Below are 21,044 nucleotides of genomic sequence, written 5' to 3'. Positions count from 1 at the left end.
TTTTCCCACTACCACCTTTGAAGATAAGACCTGATTTGTCATGTTTTGCATGATTCTAGAGTAGTTTCTGCTCAGGTGACCTAAGAAGCAGATAGAAATGGTGCAGTATTTGGGGGAGAGGAAATACTTCAGGGTTTTATTTTACGTATCCATTTATTCTTTTTTCTATAGAATTGGCAAAGTTGCAGCCTGTCAGAGTATCCATGGATTTATATCCAGTTGTGTCGGGCTGTCTTTTTGTTGATCAAAACTTTTTCAGTGCAAGTATTTAATTAGAAGGAAAAAGTCTTTACTAGAGATTCAATACTTGCTATAGGTAAGACCTGGGAAAGCTCCTGATTTTGCTACTGAAGCTTTCCAATAGAAGATTCATTTTCAAAACAAACAAGAAGATAACGGATTTAAGTTCTAAAGTGTTTCATCTGTATTTTTAAGTTGCTTAATCTTGACCGTTTCGTGCCTTGGATTTATCTCTGCTTAAAAGCATCAGGACCTCAGGTCAGATTCACGTAGGCTTCCTGTATTAAATCTGCCAGTATTAAGCCCTCATTCTGTTCTAATGTGGCATGTCTGTGTTGTGAGTTTGATTTTAGCTTTAAGAAGCCAAGTTGTAAGAACAGGCTGTGATTTTCCTCAAAACAATATTTTTCTATGTGCTTCTCCCTTGGCCCTATGCCACAATATTGGTCGGTGTTTGGAGAAGCGTTTCATTGCCCCAGCAGTGAAGTAGGTGTTCCTCACATAGTATGAAATGCTGCCAGAAGTTCTGGAAGCAATCTGAGAGTCACTTTGATGTTACAATATTTGTACATGGATACCAAGTTAAGGACCTTGTGCAGGGCTCACTTCAGTTTTGTATTCTTGCAATTTAAACTAAAGCTCTTGAACACAAAGGAAGCAACAGAAAACCTCTAACACATGTTATTTTTTCTTCACAAAAGCAAGGCAGCTTGTAATTAGGGTTGAAAAGGGCTTTTAATGGCGTACTAATTTATTCCCCTTCCTTGTCCTGACAGGTTTAATTAGTCCTAAATATCAGTGAGTAGACTGATGACTAGCCCGACATTGCCGAGCTCCACTGATGATGGGACAGTTGTAAAGCTGCTCTTGCCATTTTGTTTCATTTTCTCAGAGTTCTTCCTCAGGTAACCTGTGTTTTACTTCGTAGTAAATAACCCATTCAGACAGGGTGGTTTTGACTAATGGGTCTTTTTTCAATTCCCCTGTGATCATCCTGGCTGCAATTTAGAGGGTTTAAATCAGTTTTACTGGGTGCAGTATTGCCCCTTCAAGTTGTTCTCTATCTTTCTAAAACATTTAAAAAATTGAACTAAATTTGCCTCTTTCTTGTAATATTTCTGCTTTCCTGCACTCCTGGCATTTTTTCTTCACTTAAAATAACTCAACAACCCTACTTGAACTCTTCCATATCATCCCTATCAGTTGTCTTCGTCATTACTTCCTTTTTCCCTTTTGCTTCAGGAAATGCATCTTTCATGTCACTCTCAGGGTCGGGAGTAGCCAGATTGCACAGTGACCAAACCCCACCAACCCCTCCCTGTTTTATAATCCCCAGAAGAGCTGAACTCCTTTCCTGCTTCTCTGTCAACCTTTTGCTGTTGCCTCCGTCAGGGTTTTATATATTATGTATTATGAGGGTTGTTACTGGCCTACTTCTGTGTGATCCATCTCAGCTGATAAACAGCTTGTGGTTGTGTGCTGCTCTGTTCAGTTGTTTTGAAAGGAATGTAGATTATCAGTTTCACTTTTTCCAAGGGTTCAGTAGCATAATTGTGCAATCACGTTTGATTCATGGCAGGTAATAAGGAGTTAGGGCATAGAAATTGGGGAGGTGATATTCCTGTCTAAAAAGAAAAGGGCTGGGTGAGTAGATGTGGAAAAAAACCTTTGTATTATAGGAGAACAGAATGGACTGGCCATGGCAGAGGGTTGGAACTAGATTATGCTTAAGGTGACTTCCAACCCAAACCATTCTATGATTACTCCAAATCAGAATAGTTGATATATTTTACTGAGTCTTTATGAACTCTCAACACAAAGTTGTGTTGTCCCTGTAACAGAAGCAACTGAGTTACAAAGGAAGTGAGTGCAGTAAAGGCGGTAAGTATGTAAGTACAAAGGGACGACCTTAAGTGTGTTCTGCACTCACCTGGAGCTCTGGACACTGTGGAACAGGCTGTCCCCTACTTGAAAGCATTGTAGTTAACTACAGTTGAAATGGAAAATTACAGTGGTTGTTCTGAAGATAACAGTTTGCTCAAAGAAGTGGCGTTCTGATGTTCAGAAAAAAAACAGCAACCCAATGTAGCATGTGAGTGCATGTCAGGGATGAGGGAGCACCTCAAAGACTCAACTTATGAACTGAGATAAGAGCATGTTGTTTTCCCCTTGGTTTAGATTTGAAGCATCTTTGTAACATGTTTTTCTTTGAAGTATTAAAGCTCTGGTCAGTGCAGAAGTTGGATGCACTCATCAGTTGAGTGCTTCCCACTGCTGAGAAGGGAGTATTTTTCTAAACCCCCACTGAAAGCTTATGGCTGATGTTTTACTTTTCCTGATGCCTCCTTTTGGCATGAATCCCTTCATGTATCCACTGACAGTATCTTTTCACCAAAGAGAATATATCCAAGCCGTATGTGCTCCTCTTAACAGTGTTTTGAGTTTCTTTCACTGTTCCTTTGGTTCTCAAAGGTGTGATGCCAAGCAAGTAAGTTGAAGTGTTAAAAATGTTAATGCCACTAATGCAAATCATTTTATCTGTTACTACACGATAGGATCATTTGATAGTATAAACAAAGTATCTTTTTAGTAAACATCGTTGCAAGATGTTTGTTAAAAAGAGATTTATGCAAGAACAATAGTTCACTTCTGTTCCCTAGAACTGTTAGATTTATTTTCAAACTTCCAGCCAAATATCTGTAACATGACTAATGTATCAGAGCATTGTCCAGGTTGTGTAGAACGGCATTGTATTTCTACAAGGGGTTTTCTGCTGTAATTTGATAGCTGAAACTATCAGTCTGTGTTTTACACTGGTGTATACTGTAACCAGATCTGTCCGTCTTGTTCTCGCTGCACTGGGGCATGTGCTGCCTGCTCTGCTCTGCTGGGCTCTGCTTTTGTCTCCCTTGTTTTCACTTTTGGAATGATTCCCTGCGGTCCAGGAGCACCGAGGTCCACGTGAGGTCAACCATACCTTGCAGATAGTGACACTGGTGCAAATCATGACAAATACAGGGGGGTCACACGGTGTTTCCTGTTTCCTGTGTTTAATTTAGAGGCCGGTGATTTGTGAGCAGCGTACAAGGATGCTGCGCATAGTTTGGTTTGGGTTTAGGTTCAAATTTGAATCCTGCTTCCAACCTCTTTTTGTTTCAATAATTCCTGGAAAAGGAGCGTGTTTGGGGATCTTCTGTCTCAGATTTTCTCTTTTTCATGTTTGGCACATAGTTTGTTTCACTGCTTTTAATGGGTGTGGGTTAAAAAGCTGTTTCTGTTTAACCACCGCCTGAACTTGGGTGGTGTGAAAAAGATGTTGGTCCAGCTATGGAACGGTTTTGGCCATTAGTGACTGAAAGCCTATGGAGGGAATACCACATATTTTCTTCTGGGTTCCAGAAAGAAGAGGTGACTCTAGTCTGGAAATACCTTTTGGAAGGTAGGAAGTGATGTATAGATAAAGGCGATTGTAAGCTCAAAGGATTTCTGTCTCCATCAGTAGATGCCAAGAATCATATAGAGTCACGGAATGACTTGGGTTGGAGGGGACCTTAAAGTTCATCTGGTTCCAAGCCCTGGCCACGGACAGGGATACTTTCCACTAGAGCAGGTTGCTGAGGTAATTTAATAAGGACTTTTTTATAAGGAGTAATCTAATAATACTTGTAACAGTGGTAGAAGGCTGTGAGGCAGGCAATATATTCTGAGAAGAAAATGAAAAACAACTGCAACAACAAAAATTTCTGTTTCTAGGCTTTTTAAGAAGCCTGTTCTAAATTGTAAGCTTGTAGACTCCTGCTCATACTCTGATGAACAGCTCTTGTTGGCTGGTGGAAAATCAGCGGCTCTTGGGCTCGCTGTGCAAATGTGAGTGCAAGCGGTTGTGGTGCTGGGCAGTGGTGGGTTGTTGCGGTTGCTATTAAGGAAACAAAGTAAAGATAAAATCCTTTTGTTACTTCCTTGGATTTCAGAGAAATGACTTAAAATCCCTGGAAATGGTGATATAACAGGTTACTGGAAGATTTCAGGAGTATTTGTGAAAACATTCCCTTATTTATGGACTACTGAAATTCAGTGGGAACCTGAAATGTCATCTTCGCAGGTGCCTTTGTTATTAAGTTAGCAGCAAGAAGTTAATGTTCCAGGATACTTTCACTAAGATTTGCTGGTTAATTTTTTAGCTGATTGATTTATTCTTACATCTCCTATTAGGAAAGAAAAAAAGTCACATCTTCTTCATGTGATGGATCCCATGGTATTATTCATTGTCATTCTCCAGAGCAGGATGTGCAGTTAAGCTGTTTGACAGGAAAGTCTGCTGAGGCTGGTGAGGAAACAGGACAGAAATACAATTGTGCCCAAACTGCTGACTTTTTACAAAGAGTTTTTACTGATAACAGCATTTAAACTAAAAGCAGTTTTGATTTCAGCTACATTGCTGCAATTTGCAGGAAAGACATTGCAATTTCAGTTTAGCTTTTTCTTAGTTCCTTAGTTCTCTTAGCCCATTATATATATATATAATTAGCCATTACATATAGCCATTATATATTAGCCATTATCTATATAATTAGCCTTTATATAGTGTATATAGCCCATTATATATAGCCTATATATATAAAATAGCCCGTTTTTTTATATATATATATAAAAATATATATATATATAAAAATAGAATGGTGAGCTGTGGTATCTTGTGCACCTTTTGGTTTCAGTGTTAATGGTCTAAAAGTGCTAAATTAGCGGTAGAAAGAGAGGATTCTAGTGTTACTGCATTGCAGTTAGATGTTCTCATAGCTCACTTATGCTGTTGAGTACAACTAACATCCAGATAACATACTTTGGTGGAGTAGGGGACTGGCCCCCCAGTTTGCTCCTAGTAGTGTTTTTGTAGAATCTGTCTAGGATTAGCTGAGAGATGAAAAGGTGTTTTTAACTGATCATCACTGTACATGAGGATGTTTGGTTGGTTTAATTTGTATTGCAATCATCCATCATCTTTGAAGTTTAAGTAGTATTTTCTCAGGATAATCCCATTTTGAATGGCATTTTACTTCCTTAGTTGGCAGTTCATCTGTTCACACACCTCGCTGTGGGAAATTCAGTTTCTCAGTGGCTATTTGAGGGGAAAACTGGAGTCAGTTTAATGGAACAAATATTTCACGACCAGCTATGGGTGCATTTCATCTTTAGCTCTTCAAGGTGCCTGTCCTGCAATCAAAAACACTTGTAACTGCCGGGACGTAGCTGAATCATTTGGTCTTCTGCACTGTTTGTGGGCTGTAGATGCAGGAGATACAGAATTATATTTCCTGAAAGAGTGATGTGTGGATCCCTGTAATCTTCACTCAGTGTATTTGTGCTTCAGAGCAACACTTAATGAGATGGTTCAAAAGGACAGGAGATGTGTTCTGGAAAGCATAAAGAAATGGGTTGTGCTCTTTGGCGGTGTATTTGAAGATGTTCTTGTTAAGTCATTTTACACAATTCAGTGTATTGAACGATTCCTTGATGTGCTTTCCTTCAGTTTTTCTCCTTATCAGGAAAAGTCATTGTAGAGTTACTACACTTGACTAGAGGTTGTTCATCCTTTGCTGGCAACCAAATCAAACGTGTCTTTCAAATGCGAGTACTTGTATTGTGGCTCACCAGGCAAGTTAAGGACTTCAGTGACATTTAGGACTAATTCAGTGCTGAGAATTATGTTAGTGTTAAGGGGGAAGAAAATACAACCTGAAAGTGTGAAGGTTTTTGAAGAGTCAAATCTATAGCATTAATCTTAAAGGGAACAATATAACCATTGATGTCTTTTAGAGGCGTAATCAACTGTATTAAATACAGCTGTTTCATTAATGAAGGTGCTTAAATAATCCCTATTTTTATCCTCTGGTTAAAAATCATACCTCAGTTAAGCCTTTGTCTGATGTTGTAGGCCTGGTACTTCAATTTTAGCTTTGGTTCTGCAGCAAAATTAAGTGTGAAATAAGGATCAAACCTTCATTAGCAGCAACAGTCTGAGATATTGTTAAAACATCTTGTTTGTGGTGTAGTTTCCTTAATACTAAATCCAATCATGAGTTTAATGTATTTATGAACATCTGAGAAAGTAGTGATGCCGTACTCGATGGCTGTGTGGTTTAGCCTGGAAAAGATGTGAGAGGAGGAGGTGCTACAGAGATTCTCACTGAGCTTTTGCTGCTTGAAGCTCTTCTCGACTACATAATCTTATATTAACCTTATTTTTTGTTACTTTTGTTGTTTTGGTATTCTTTTTTTCTGTGTTAACGTAGGAGTAACAGTAGCAGAAGGACTGAAAACTAATCTGGCCTCTCTGCTAGCGCCAAAGCTTTTCTCTGAACTGGTAACATCTGTGTTAAGAAGTAGGTGACACACCATCTAACATCTACATGATTGTTGGTAAAACAAACCAGACAATTTTAAAACCCTAGGAAGAAAGAGAATAGAATATAGAATCATAGAATAGTTAGGGTTGGAAAGGACCTTAAGATCATACAGTTCCCACCCCCCTGTCATGGGCAGGGACACCTCACACTAAACCATGTCTCCCAAGGCTCTGTCCAGCCTGTCCTTGAACACCACCAGGTATGGAGCATTCACAACCTCCCTGGGCAACCCATTCCAGTGCCTCACCACCCTTACAGTAAAGAACTTCTTCCTTATATCCAATCTAAACTTCCCCTGTTTAAGTTTGAACCTGTTACCCCTTGTCCTGTCACTACAATCCCTAATGAAGAGTCCCTCCCCAGCATCCTTATAGGCCCCCTACATATATATATATATATATATATATATATATATATATACACATATATAAACAGTTTACCCTAATCAAGATGTAATAGAGTTCTGAAATGGAAGAAAAAGGAGTGTTTCCTGATGTGTGAGCCTTTGCTGTGTAGTATTTTAAAAAGAAATATGTTAATAATTATTTCAGTAAAAGGACATTATTTTATCACTGATTTCGGTTTCAGTTTTAAGTTTTTCTTTATTATGTCCAAAAATCTTCCAGGGGGTTGGAACCAGATGATCTTTAAGATCCCTTCCAAACCCAATCTAACCCAAGCCATTATGTGATCCTATGATTCTCTTAGCTTCTGCTTAGCATCTTGCCTCTCCACTCACCACATAGGAAGTGGTTAAAGGACCAACCAAGGGGCTATTAGAAGCAAAGTGAGTTACACTGTGTTGAACAGCCATGGCCAGCAGTGTGATTCGCTTTCCTGGCTCGCTGCAGTGGAGCTCATGATGAGCGCTCATATAAGCTGCTTTGGTGCTGCAAGGCAAAGCTGAAGCAAAGGTCAGCTCTGGCGTTGGGATGGAGTAGACAGCTGTAGTGAGAACTTTCCAGTGTGCTACATCCTTCATTCCCTGCGACACAGAAGCATCTGTGCCTTCTCAGGAGGCTTCACTGGAAAGCAGTTCCATTGCAGCATGAATGAACTTCTTCATTCAACAGATGATGTCATCTCAGCTTTCACCCCCTTCTTAACAACTGTGATTATATCAATGTCTTACATCTTAATTGTTCAGAGCCCTCGTTACCCTGAGGAGTTAACTACCTTACGATGACAGCTAGCATCAGCTCTCCGTTGTGGAGGCTCCTGCATTTCAGCTTACCTTGTGATTTCCCCCTCCTCACATTCTCAGGGAAGGGGGCTTTTACTTGCAGATGTTAGTTCACAGCATTGTTGAAAACCGATGAAGTAGTGGAGACACACAGAAATAGATGACATCATATGCAAGGTGCCAGGATTTGTGCATAAATACACAGAATTATAATCAATTTTAAATGTTTTTCTAGATGTTTATATAAATGTATATTTTTACATACACTATGTATAATTCTACTGTTTAGAATTTCCATCTGTCTGAAGGACTACTGGATAAGGTGGCTTTCATGATACTGCCTTGCACAGAATATTATGCTTGGACTATTTTGTAATACATATGTGTTGCAGCAATGAAATTATTTCAACACCTGTAAACTTTTAAAGACTAATATCTCTTGCAGTTCCTTTTTGGATACTGAGGTAATATCAAACCTTGTAATTCTTCAGTGATTATGAGCTCTGGAAGACAGAGACGAGCAGAAATCCTCATGGTGGAGATGAAATCTTGGACGATATCCGTAACATGAGCTAAGGAGTTATGTTCAGAAGCCTAATGTGAGACATCTGCACAGACTACTAAGAAAATCTATTGTTAGTTTAGTATTTACTACATTTGTAATGCTCTTGTAGGATAAGTAACCAGATTTAAATTTCAGCTTACATATGGCTTTAATATTTAGAGATATTAGCGTTCTTGTACCTTCCATTTGCAAGGTTCTATTTCAAGTCTATTCCTAATTCTGCATTTTCAAAGTATCCCTGTATGAACCATTCATAACTACTTCATACTTATTCATCAGAGTTATAAAACTGGGAGGTTCAGACCGTGCTGGTGGAATTGGCTGTCTTGTCGGGGGGTTGCATTGTAGGATGGGCTGGGATTTGGTCTCACTGAGGCTTAAGCTGATTTAGGCAGGCGCGAACGCCAGGTGCCTGCTCTTGCCCCTGTTCAGTCCTTGGGAGGCTAAAATAGTTACTTACAGATGGATCAGGTCTGTGGTCTGCTTTTGTGTGCCAGCAGAAGACACATGGCAGTGATCAGCAAGAAAAGGTGCTGGGGAGGAGGAGCGGTGACTGTGTAAAGTGATGTTGTCTGAAAGTAATTCATGGAGCTTCAGCCTGAACCGAGAAGCACGACCCAGCTGTGAGCAGACCTGCACAGCGAGATGTGTAGCTGTCAAGTGGAACACTACTACAGCTTACAGTAGTATTGCACTGGGCCAGTTTTAGACAATCTTAGACTGTAAACCTGTCCCTGGGTCTTCTGCAGACTAAACCATCCCAGTTATCTCAGCCTCTCCTCCAGGCTCTTCATCCCTTGTGGTCCTTTGCAGGACTTTCTCTGGCATGTCCTTATATATATATGTATGAATTTTAGGTCTGACAGAACCTATTCTTCTCAAGGGTTTTGCCTGTTGAGATATTTAACTGTATTAATTCTCTTTGTTCACAGTATTTTTGATGAGGTATTGATCAAGAACATCACTCTGGTAATTGTTGCTTCACTCTCTAGTTTCAGAACAGCCTTTGCTGGGAAGGGGAAGGAGTTTTGTTTTGTTTTGTTTTGCTAGGAGATCTCTGAAGAATTTAATGAAATGCCAGAGGTTCCTGCACTGGTCTTTACCACAGTTAGCCTTGCACACATTGGGGACTGTTTATGTCTGGAAGGCAGAGGAACTTGAACTATTCCAGTTCCTGAGTGTCTGAGCACTGTGAAGAATTCCAAGCGATGCTGTGCCTACACTTTGTGTTTAATTGTCCTCACAGAGAGGAGATGGGGAGGTATTGAGTTGTTCTGCTGTCTTGCCTTAGCCTTACTACTTCCTCTTACTCTTGGTTCTTAGAGACAACCTGACTGTCTGTGTACTGGGCAGTTGAGTCCATAGTGTTACCTGACCAGATAAGCAGGGAAGAAAATAAATTTGCTTAATTTAAATGCACCTTACAGGGTGGAAAAATCAAAGACTTGATTTTTGAAAGTCAGTATCTTTAGAATATGGTACTATGATTTGGGTTTTGGTTCAGGAAGGTAGTTTCTCATTTGAATGATATGTTGCTTTGAGTCTCCTCTTGCTCTTTTCTTCCTCTTGTAATTATTACTAAGCCAGATAATTTTGTGTTTCTTAAATACAGGAAAGAACATTCATGACAAATAATTTGGTGTCTCTGTAGCCATAAGGTACTGTACTTGTTTTCCATGTGTATATGTGTGTGTGTGTGTGTGTGTGCGCACTATTTTTCCCTAGTTAGAAACTACTGGAAATGACAAGGCAGCTGTCTAGCAGCCAGAGTGATGTTTTTACAAGAGATAATTGAGGGTTTATGTTTTATAGCATGGGGTATGACTTGGAGACCTGGGAGTACCAGGACATGTGTCCCCACTGCTAAGCATTAGAGCTGCTTTCAAGTTGTGTGTCAAAGGACAGATTATTCTTAGAAATGAGCATGGACCAGATCTTCCATGATATACTGTAAAATAGAATCATAGAATAGTTAGGGTTGGAAAGGACCTTAAGATCACCTAGTTCCAGCCCCCCTGCCATGGGCAGGGACACCTCACACTAAACCATGTCACCCAAGGCTCTGTCCAAACTGGCCTTGAACACCGCCAGGGATGGAGCATTCACAACTTCCTTGGGAAACCCATTCCAGTGCCTCACCACCCTAACAGGAAAGAACTTCTTCCTTTTATCCAATCTAAACTTCCCCTGTCTAAGTTTGAACCCGTTCCCCCTTGTCCTATCACTACAGTCCTTAATGAAGAGTCCCTCCCCAGCATCCCTATAGGCCCCCTTCAGACACTGGAAGGCTGCTATGAGGTCTCCCTGCAGCCTTCTCTTCTCCAGGCTGAACAGCCCCAACTTCCTCAGCCTGTCTTCATACAGAGGTGCTCCAGTCCCCTGATCATCCTCATGGCCTCCACTGGACTTGTTCCAACAGTTCCACGTCCTTTTTATGTTGAGGACACCAGAACTGCACACAATACTCCAGGTGAAGTCTCACAAGAGCAGAGTAGAGGGGCAGGATCACCTCTTTCGACCTGCTGGTCACGCTCCTTTTGATGCTGCCCAGGATACGGTTGGCTTTCTGGGCTGTGAGCACATGCTGAAGCCGGCTCATGTTCATTTTCTCATCAACCAACACCCCCAAGTCCTTCTCCACAGGACTGCTCTGAATCTCTTCTCTGCCCAATCTGTAGCTCTTTTCCTTTTCAGTGAGGTGCAGTAGTGAGGAAATGCTGTTTCATTTGACAATTACTGTTTTGTACTTAAGTCTCTCGGCCTTCTTGAAAGCAGTGCACCCTCATCCAGAGCTTTAAGAGGCTGTTCCGTGGCAGTTTGAGGCTCTGTTACAAACCTGTGTTTGCTGTGGCTAAGAGAACACACGGGAATGCACTTGGCAAGTGTTTTCTGAGGAAACAAATGAAGGGTGCTGCAATGCTCAACTGTACATCTCTGTGTGGAATTTGTGAACTAGAAAACCGAGGGTTTAATCTTCTCTTTTATTCTTTCATGCTCTTCTGAGACTGGCAGGTGCTCCCCCGTCTTGGCTCAGTTACCCTCTACATTTGCCAGTTGTAATCGTGATCAAACAACAGTGCTTTAAGATGAATCTATATAAGCTCTTGTTTAATAACACGTACTAGTGTTTCTTTTGATCTTATCTGGAGATTGCTTGTGGCTTGCTGGCAATAAAAAATCAGGAGCCTCTAAGCTGAAGTGGTGTCGGTGCAGCTGAATTGGCCCAGTGCCCAATAAGGATCAGACAAATTGTTTTCTACATTTTCATAAAGCCCATCAGTTATAAAGCAGCAGCAGTACTGCAGTGCATCAAAACTTCCTTATCTCAACTAGGGAAAGAATCATTATGTGGATGACCGAGGTTGTGGCAAGAGTTTTCTCCAGTACTTAGGGACTGTAGTGACAGGACAAGGGGTAACGGGTTCAAACTTAAACAGGGGAAGTTTAGATTGGATATAAGGAGGAAGTTCTTTCCTGTGAGGGTGGTGAGGCACTGGAATAGGTTGCCCAGGGAGGTTGTGAATGCTCCATCCCTGGCAGTGTTCAAGACCAGGTTGGATGAGGCCTTGGGTGACATGGTTTAGTGTGAGGTGTCCCTGCCCATGGCAGGGGGGTTGGAACTAGGTGATCTTAAGGTCCTTTCAAACCTTAACTATTCTTTGATTCTATGATTCTACTTTTGATAGCTCATGAATTTTTCTCTGAATACGGTGGGTTTCAAGTAGAGGAAGACATCGAGTGTTATAAAGGTTTTGATTTGACAGAGTTTACTTTGGAAGGAAGGTAAAACATTGTATACCCTGAAATGTCCAGAGAGAGGTAATTATGTTTAGGATTTTCAATTGGCATGTCTCATGGGATCAGTAGAAATTTGAGCTTGGTCAAGGACAACCACGATTTTTCATATGGTGTTACACTTTTGCATAGAAACAAATTACCTGAAGCAAGTAGATTTAGATGAGCTCTTAGGCAGAAGCTCTTCCCTGTGAGGGTGCTGAGGCGCTGGCACAGGGTGCCCAGAGAAGCTGTGGCTGCCCCATCCCTGGCAGTGTTCAAGGCCAGGTTGGACACAGGGGCTTGGAGCAACCTGCTCTAGCAGAAGGCGTCCCTGCCTGTGGCAGGGGGTTGGAACTAAATGGTTTTTCAGGTATCTTTTATATGACTTCTGTTATCTTTCTGTAATTACTCAGATTCTATGATTTCCATCACCTTTAACTACTAGAAGATCATAGAAAATGTGACACTTTTTAACCAGCTGTTTTGTTATTTGAATAGAATAGCATATACACTTTATAAAGACAGCTCATTGATTAGGATGCTGCAGGTTACATTTTGTAATGTGCAGGTAGAAAAGAGATACTCTATTCACAGCTATTTCCTTGACTGTTAATCTGCATGTCTAGTTCCTATATTTACTTTCTATTTTGTTAGAAGTGAGCTTGCTTAAGGAATAATCTTAATGATAAGTGCTGGAGAAAGCATTTTTATTGGAGCAATAACATGTCTTCAAATAACATTTAGGAACTACACTCAACAGTAGACAAATTTCTATGATTGCACCAATATTTAACTCTGGATTTATGGTTAAAGCTAGGGTTATTTTTATTAGACCCAACAGAATGGGTTTGGGCTACAAAACCCCTTTCCTCATGCCTGAAGAACAGGCTGTGTGCTCTGGAGCATCTTCCTTCATCTCTGGTGATGTTAACGGGTATAATAAAAGATACTACAATTACTGTACTGCTATTCAATGAGGGGTATAAAGGTAAAAGCATGCTTATAACTTCTGTCAGCAGAGGCAGCAGTAAGCTCTTCTGTGGATAAATGGCTTGTTTTAAGGATTTTAAAATACATAAAATAGTTTCTTTTTTCTGGATCATGTATTTTAAAAGTCTGTTACTGAACACTATACAAAGGTCCCATGTGTATGTTTGTAAAGCACAAAATGCTTGTAAAAGTGAAAAATCTCTATTAAAAAGCAGTCATTTGAGAAAGCAAGCATATTAATATGAAACCTTTATTACTGTGGCCATACTTCTAGAAATACTAATCAGTGATTGATTAAAAATGTACAATAGTAAATCTTACTTTCTCTTACTTGTAACTTTTGGAAAACACGGGCTCAAATAATAATTATTGGCCTGTTTTTTACGGGGTTGTTAATTTTCCATGGTTTTTACCAATAGGAGTTTCCTCAGGCTGACCTTAGCTGAGAATTCTCATTTCTGTAGCACACAGCCTTCAGCAACTGGGAATAGGAACTTGACTTTTTTCACCCTCAAGTGTAGATACAGCTCTCGCATACATTGCAAAGTGGCTGATCAGCAAAGTGATGGTTTTCAGGCTTCATGGATATGCTGGAAGTTGAGTGTTGATGTGCCAGTGGCTGAAACAGGTCTCCTGCAAGCTGTGTTTAACACTATTCAAGGTTGAGCTGTGGCTCTGACACACTTGTGCCAGCTGATAATCACTGATCACTTTTCCCCCCTCCTGCTTTCATTTACATAGGTTATGTGTATCTTCAGGGCTTTTCCTTTCAATCACAAGGTGTGTGGTACCTTATGACAAACTTCAGTCCTACTCTGTATTCTGGCTGAATGGGAGAAGCAGCAGCCTCTAGTCAGAGGCTTTTCTTTTACCCCAGGAAATCTGGCTGTAGTGAAACTACTTGAGGAAAGTACACATAACCTTAGCATTAGGTAATATGCACAACAGTCTGAATACACGAGACTTGGGGGTGGGTTTAGGAGTTTTGTCTGTTATTTTTCCTTTCTCTGGTCCAAGAGTTCTGTCTGGCTGTGAGGGCAAGTCATTGGTGAGCTGGGGCTGCTGGTGTTACTGGGGCTGCTGTTAACTGCTTTCAGCCAAAGCGTTTTGGTTTGTGCTCAGCGCTGCTGAATGTTGCTTTGTGACGCTGTTTAAATGAGGGCTGAGCTTTCTTGAAAGGAATAACCTTTGTCAGCCAGCAGAGCTCTAGAAAAAAAAAAGAACCTCTTCAGTTTTGTCAGCAACTGTCCTCTTTTTTTATTAAGGTTTAATAGAGACCAATAAAGTACAATATCAATTAAATTGCAGCCCTTATGTTATACACCAAATATGCTGACTCGCCCTGGAGCATAGTGATTTTTTCAGTGTAACCTATGTGCATCCCTTTAAAGCATCCAAATATTTAGGGTGTAGCATTCTCATTTGAAAGATGTATGTTGTCTGCTTGTTGTCTCTGGTTCTGCAGCTGGAATGTTTCAAGGTCTCTGTGTTGCCAAGCACTAATTGTTGACCTTCTATCGTAAATCAAATAGTGATGGACTCTGCAAGAGAAAACCCAAACAAGGCTTCCTGCTTCCTGGATAATGAGGCTTAAATTCACTCAGTATTTAGAGTTATATTTCTGTGGGCCTTAGTATTATTTTACCTTTTTTTAGTAAGGTTGGTTTTAAGTCTAGAAGAGGCATTGTATATTGTACTGAGGGTGCTGCAAAAAATTCTGTAGGTGACCATTTGCCTTCTGTATCCTTGGAATCATTCAAGTCCAGGTTGGATAGGGCTTAGAACAACCTGGGCTAGTGGAAGGTGTCCCTGCCCATGGCAGGGGGTTGGGAACTGGATGAGCTTTCCAACCCAAATCATTCTGTGGTTCTTGGTGCTATGGCAAGAAGATAGTCACTGGGCTTTCCACGTTGGGCTGTGCATTTCATGTAAAAGAGTCAGGTTTAGCTGCACATCTTGCTGTCCTTCAGTTGTGCCAGTGTTGGGAGAGACAGTATCAAACATGCCCAGCACATTTCTAAGAGATACTTGCCTCTATCGATCTTGAACACCTCTGGTAAAGGAGATTTCACAATCTCACAGGCAGCTGGTTCTGGTGTATCACTACCCATAGTCATTATGTGACCTGCCTTGTCTTTGCTGTAGATTTAGCTCTATCTTCCTCCTTCTGTACTCGACGAGACAGATTTGTCAGTATAAGGTAATTATATAAAAATAGAATCATAGAATAATTAGGGTTGGAAAGGACCTTAAGATCATCCAGTTCCAACCCCCCTGCCATGGGCAGGAACACCTCACACTAAACCATGTCACCCAAGGCTCTGTCCAACCTGGCCTTGAACACTGCCAGGGATGGAGCATTCACAGCTTCCTTGGGCAACCCATTCCAGTGCCTCACCACCCTCACAGTAAAGAACTTCTTCCTTATATCCAATCTAAACTTCCCCTGTTTAAGTTTGAACTGTTTTGTCCTGTCACTACAGTCCCTAGTGAAGAGTCCCTCCCCAGCATCCCTATAGGCCCCCTTCAGATACTGGAAGGCTGCTATGAGGTCTCCACGCAGCCTTCTCTTCTCCAGGCTGAACAGCCCCAACTTTCTCAGCCTGTCTTCATACAGAGGTGCTCCAGTCCCCTGATCATCCTCGTGGCCTCCTCTGGACTTGTTCCAACAGTTCCATGTCCTTTTTATGTGAGGACACCAGAACTGTGCATACACAATAGTTGTCATGTTTGTCACTTGCTACCTCTTTTTTAGTTTAATCCATGTCCCAACACTCGTCCAGTACCTGCCCGCTATTTTCACTGTTCTCTTCTGGACTGTCTTGCTTTATCTATGCTTTTCTTTAACTACAGCACTGTAGTTAGGGGTGTTGCTTCCACCAGGTCATTAAAAAGACTGTGTAGTATTTTACAGCACTTTCCACAACGTTGTATTGCTGGTGCCTATTTATTTCTGATCTGTGGAACTTGTCATGCTCTTGTGCTGCCTACACAGTTGTTTCTTGTCCTGGTTTTTATGGATGTGATTTCTCCTGCCAACTACTTCGTGTTTGTTTTCATTGAATTTCATCTTGTTGACTTTGGGCAATTCAATTACTTTGTGTGAAATCCTGGTTTCTGAAGGATTTTGTGAATTTATGACATAATCTCTGTTGCATCATTCAGATTCTTACTGAAGAGGGAAGCAAAACCTCTGTGGTGACCGCAGTTAAAATGCCTTTTAGTTTGACAGTGGTCTTCTCTATATTAGAGTTTTCTCCTGCAGTGTTCTCGAGCAGCTCTGTGCCCACTGACACTTATGTCAATATTCACTGTGCACTAATGATTTCACGTAAAATTATTTCAGATGCTCACATTTTTGATGCAGAATAATACAATATGATAGTTACTGGGGAAGGAAAAGGGAAAAATAAAGGCCAACAGGGTAGTTTACACAGTAATCGTGACAATGTCTTGTGTGACCTAATTGTAAGTCACATGCCAGAGAACATGGAAAAGGGAAGTGGTCTCATTGTAAGATTTTTTTCTCTGAAATTCAATGTAAACTTTTCCTGTTCAATTTGTTATCACACTTTCTGTATCAACACACAGCAGCCTCCTGTTGTGTGTCTTTATGAGGTTTAGACATGCTCTGCTGCTGGCATTTCCATTTCTTCTCACTGAAGCTGTCTGCATCCTATCATGATCAAAACTGGTTGGCAGTGAGTGAGAGCAGGTGATTTTTCTCCAAGGTTTTTGCCTCCTGAATGAAGGTGTGAATATGGGCCAGTGTATCTAGAACTAAACAGCGTTTTCTCACTCTTGAGCTGTATCTAGCAAAGATGGTGTGGATTAAGGCAGGTTGTGGGTTTAAAGCATGGCGTAGTTGTTCCTGAAGCAGCTGTATGTGCAGCTGGTTCTCATACTCAGGGCACAGCACCTTCTTGGTATTTCAAGGAGGATGGCTTTACCCTTTCTGCCCTTCTCTGCTCCTGGCACAGAAGTCCTCTCCATCGCTTTTGCCTGGGCCTGCGCTGGTGCTTTTACACACTTCCAGCAATCTCCTTATCTCACCCAACTGGAGAAAGCTCTCCAAAGTTTGGAGCTGCTTTCTGTACCTCCTTGAGTTCATTTTCATCAGTGTTTGTGAGTCACTGTGCAGGTGGAGAGGAGAAGATGGGAGCACGGAGCCCCAGCAGAGAGGAAGAAGTAGGATATTCCCCTCTCAGTGCTGGGGTGCTGCTAAATTGGCTCAATGAGTCCTGTATGATTACACTGATAATCTAGAGGAGGATGGGATTATTCCATGTGAGATTAACAGTGAGGTAAACTGGGAAGGATACTCTCATTTGGGAGTGGAATGAAGCAAAAGCAGCTTCCTGTACATGCATCTTAACTGTCCTACCTTTTGAACTGAAGCTAGCAATATGATATCTGAATAAATCACAGAAGCAAAGTTAGACAACATACCATGTTTAAATTGCTGTTCTATTGTGTTATTATTTTCATTATATTGTTGTATTTTGTTATTTATTATTTTATTCCAGACTATTTTAAATGGGATCATTTGTCCCACTACACTGCTTTGGATTTCGTAGGGTTTTTAACCTTCTACAGGAGCAGCTCGAAGTCCACTAGGAACAAGAGAATCCCTTTGGTGGTTTCAGACAGGCTTTCATCCTGGTCTGTCAAGTGCATAAATAATGTGTAACTTTTATAGCAGTTGTAAAAACTTCATGATCCAGAACACACAGCAGTAGTGTGATGTTTTATGTAATAACACTCTTTCTCCTTCTTGTAGGTCCTTTTGTTCTGCATCACAGCTGCTCTGTTCATGTTCTTTTTCAGGTACGTTGCTAGTTTATGTATATATGTTTGTAAGGATTATTTTAAGCAGCATTTCTAAAAGCTCACTTGATTTTGGGTATTCATCTGAAAACTTGTATATTCTTGACTCATGCTTTCTGAATTGATGCTGCCATGGCATTAAATCCCCAATTGGGCTAAAAGGGGAAATGCTGAGTTAAATGTTTTAAATCTTCTGGAGGCTATACTGATTACTTAAGAAGCCTCCTCTCAGCTCGTAATTAAGACTCTGGAGATCTGACATTACATAGTATGAAACAGCTGAAATAGTGCTGTTCATGTATGTTCTGAAGTGGCTTGTGGCAGGGGAGGTGATATTTTTTCTTCTGGTGAAAATGGAGAAGAACAAGAAAATGAGATTGTACACTTGTTGATAATACCCGATCTCTCACATGGGTGCAGGTGCCTTCTGTTAATTGTAGAGTACATTCGTTTCACATACTTTTTCACAAGGTATCGATTGTATTCCTTCTTTAAAAACATACAGTATTGGAATCAGATGAGACACTAATCTTTTTCTCCCTTGGCTTGCAAGGTATATGTGATTTACCTTCTCATTGCTTCCTTTTTAAATACCAGGCCTCAAATTTTCCTTATTCTCTCTCAAGCTGGAAAGTTGCTTGTTAAAATAACCTTTGACTACAGCCCTCTGACTTACAACTTCTGTGGCATGCAGCCATCTACGGTTCTGCAAGCCCTGTGATCCCCTGGTAATTGCAAAACTCTGGAAGCTGCAGCTTTCTCTTTTCATAATTCCATTACTTACAGGTTATTTATGGGTGTTGGGCAAGAACAGTCTGTGGATAGGGGAAAGCTGTCAGTTTATTTGAAGAAGAATTCCCCCTCTCATCTACCACCCATTAAGGCCCTTGCACTGGTAGTCTTCTCCTTGCTTTATTTTCTTCTGCTTCCCAGAGTCATGGCATAGCAGCTTTGGAGGATTTGAGTTACAGGACTGAAGTTTGACACTTGTCTGTATGAATACTGATTAAACCATCTCAAACCACCAAAATGCTGGTCAAAGCTATAAATGTTGCATGATTTTGGAGGAAGTTAGTTGTCTCCCATCTGTGTCTTTGGTAATAAACCGGTGTTTTAGGGACAACCCGGATGTTAAATGAGAACTGACCAGAGCGCAGCGAGGTGTTTGGTGAGTTCCTCCTGACCTGACACAGCAACACTGGCAGTTTGATGGGCTCCAGACCACTTTCTCTTCTAAAATTGCAATCACAGAATCACGGAATGGTCTGGGTTGGAAGGGACCTTAAAGCTCATCCAGTCCCAACCCCCTGCCATGGGCAGGGACACCTTCCACTAGAGCAGCTTGCTCCAAGCCCCTTCCAACCCGGCCTTGAACACTGCCAGGGATGGGGTAGCCACAGCTTCTCTGGGCACCCTGTGCTGGTGCCTCAGCACCCTCACAGGGAAGAACTTCTCTTTGTATCCTTTCTTATTGTTATGTGCTAAGAACAGGGAAGAGTCAGAGAAACCTCAGGGAGCGATTTGGAGTTTGGAAAACTTGGCTTGTTTAAAAAGATGGATTGTGTTTGCTTAATTTAAAAATAAAAAGTCACTCCATGGGATGGGATGACTGTCTTCAGGTACAAGAGTGCTGAAAAGAGCAAGAGAATCAATAGTCCATTCTTGCTGACTGTGATGGAAAGGATGAGACATGACAGAGCAAGACAATTTCTTCTTACAATAAATTGCAGCAGGGATGAATTCACTTAGATATTGAGGAAGGAAATAGAAGGAAGCAATTGAAAATTTCCCTGCTGAGGCTGCAGGTTGTACTCTCAGATCCATAGGAACAGATTTTGGGTTAACATGGGAGTTACTGCTCTAAGGAGTGAGTTTCTTCCACTTTTTGATGCACATCGATGGCTGTCATAACATTAAATGTTTAATGTAATATGTCGAAGACAATGGTCAGTAAAGTCTTTGGAGGGAGGAAAGCTTTGTTGTGCTTCACTGAATGCAGTTGAAAGCTGTTACCTGGAAAAATCCCCAAATTCCAGTTGTGTGCTGTTGAAAGCAACATGTCTTGTAGAATGTATGGAGTAGGGACAGGAGGTTGAAGGTATGAACAGGTTAGTGGTCCAGGCAGGCAGGGGCATCACTGAAAATCAGTAGAGGAAACAATGGGACTCTTCTACTACACCAAATGAGAGTGGTTTTCTGCAATTTCTAGTCATAGAAGTACAATAGGAGAACACCAACTGCTTAGGGAGCAGAGGCACAAAAAGGGAGGTTACTGAAATGGTAGAAGAGAAACCAGGAATAATTACTGCAGAATACATGACATGAGAAGGGAGTCAGAATGAAAGGTAAATTCAAAAGAGCAATATGGCAAGGGAGACAGTAGGGAGAGGGAAGGAGAGTGTGACTGAAGAGGAAAAGAATAAGATCATGTCAGCAGGCAGGACAAAAAATAGAAGACTGTACTAGGAAGAAGGCAGCTGAAATGCAGATGATAGGTTTGCAGACAACAAAGCTGTATTTAGAGACAGAGGAATCATATTTTAATGTAGTATTTTTTTCTTTCTTGTCCTTTTCTGGTACTTTTCTCCTAAATTAAACCTCTACTTTTTCTCCAAATGCTTCTGCTCAGCCCTACTGGGAGTGATGAAATGATACATCACTCATTTGTGGATAGCTGTACTGTAGTGTGAGGATAGTGTACTGTAATGTGTGTAGTGCTGTCACTCATATGTGTAATGCACGGGTCATCACAGTTGAAACAGGATTCTTTCCTCTTCTGCCCATTTTCTCCTAAAAACTCACATACAGAAGTGTATGTAGGGAGAGAAACGTTCCCATACCTTAAGGAATGAGTTTTCAGGTGACATTGAACTCAACAAGGACTTAATACTCACCACTTAAAGAATCGTTCTTGATGTTATATGATGTCATGTAAGATTTGTTTTAAAAAGCAACATTTTTAAAGTGTCTTGTAACAAAAGCACAATTTAATACTTCTATTTAAGAAAATAATAAATTACAGTTTGCATGGAGTTATGGGTGGAAAGGTTTGATTATA

General features: G+C 40.9%; 1 protein-coding gene across 1 annotated transcript in view; it reads left to right on the top strand.

Annotated features, from left to right (window-relative positions):
* TMEM135 (transmembrane protein 135) overlaps positions 1-21,044 on the top strand; it is a 163,078-nt gene that overhangs the window by 86,800 nt on the left and 55,234 nt on the right. Inside the window, exon 6 of the mRNA XM_061457995.1 lies at positions 17,940-17,986. Within this exon, the coding sequence (XP_061313979.1) occupies positions 17,940-17,986 (47 nt within the window). The remainder of the gene's footprint in view (positions 1-17,939; positions 17,987-21,044) is intronic.

This window comes from Pezoporus flaviventris, unplaced genomic scaffold (genome assembly GCF_033815535.1).
Source record: "Pezoporus flaviventris isolate CSIRO_AGI_PZ_B2104156 unplaced genomic scaffold, CSIRO_AGI_Pfla_v1 ptg000025l, whole genome shotgun sequence".
Classification (NCBI taxonomy): domain Eukaryota; kingdom Metazoa; phylum Chordata; class Aves; order Psittaciformes; family Psittacidae; genus Pezoporus; species Pezoporus flaviventris.
The sequence above is the reverse complement of the archived record's forward strand: the minus strand, read 5'-3'. Positions and strand labels throughout refer to the sequence as shown.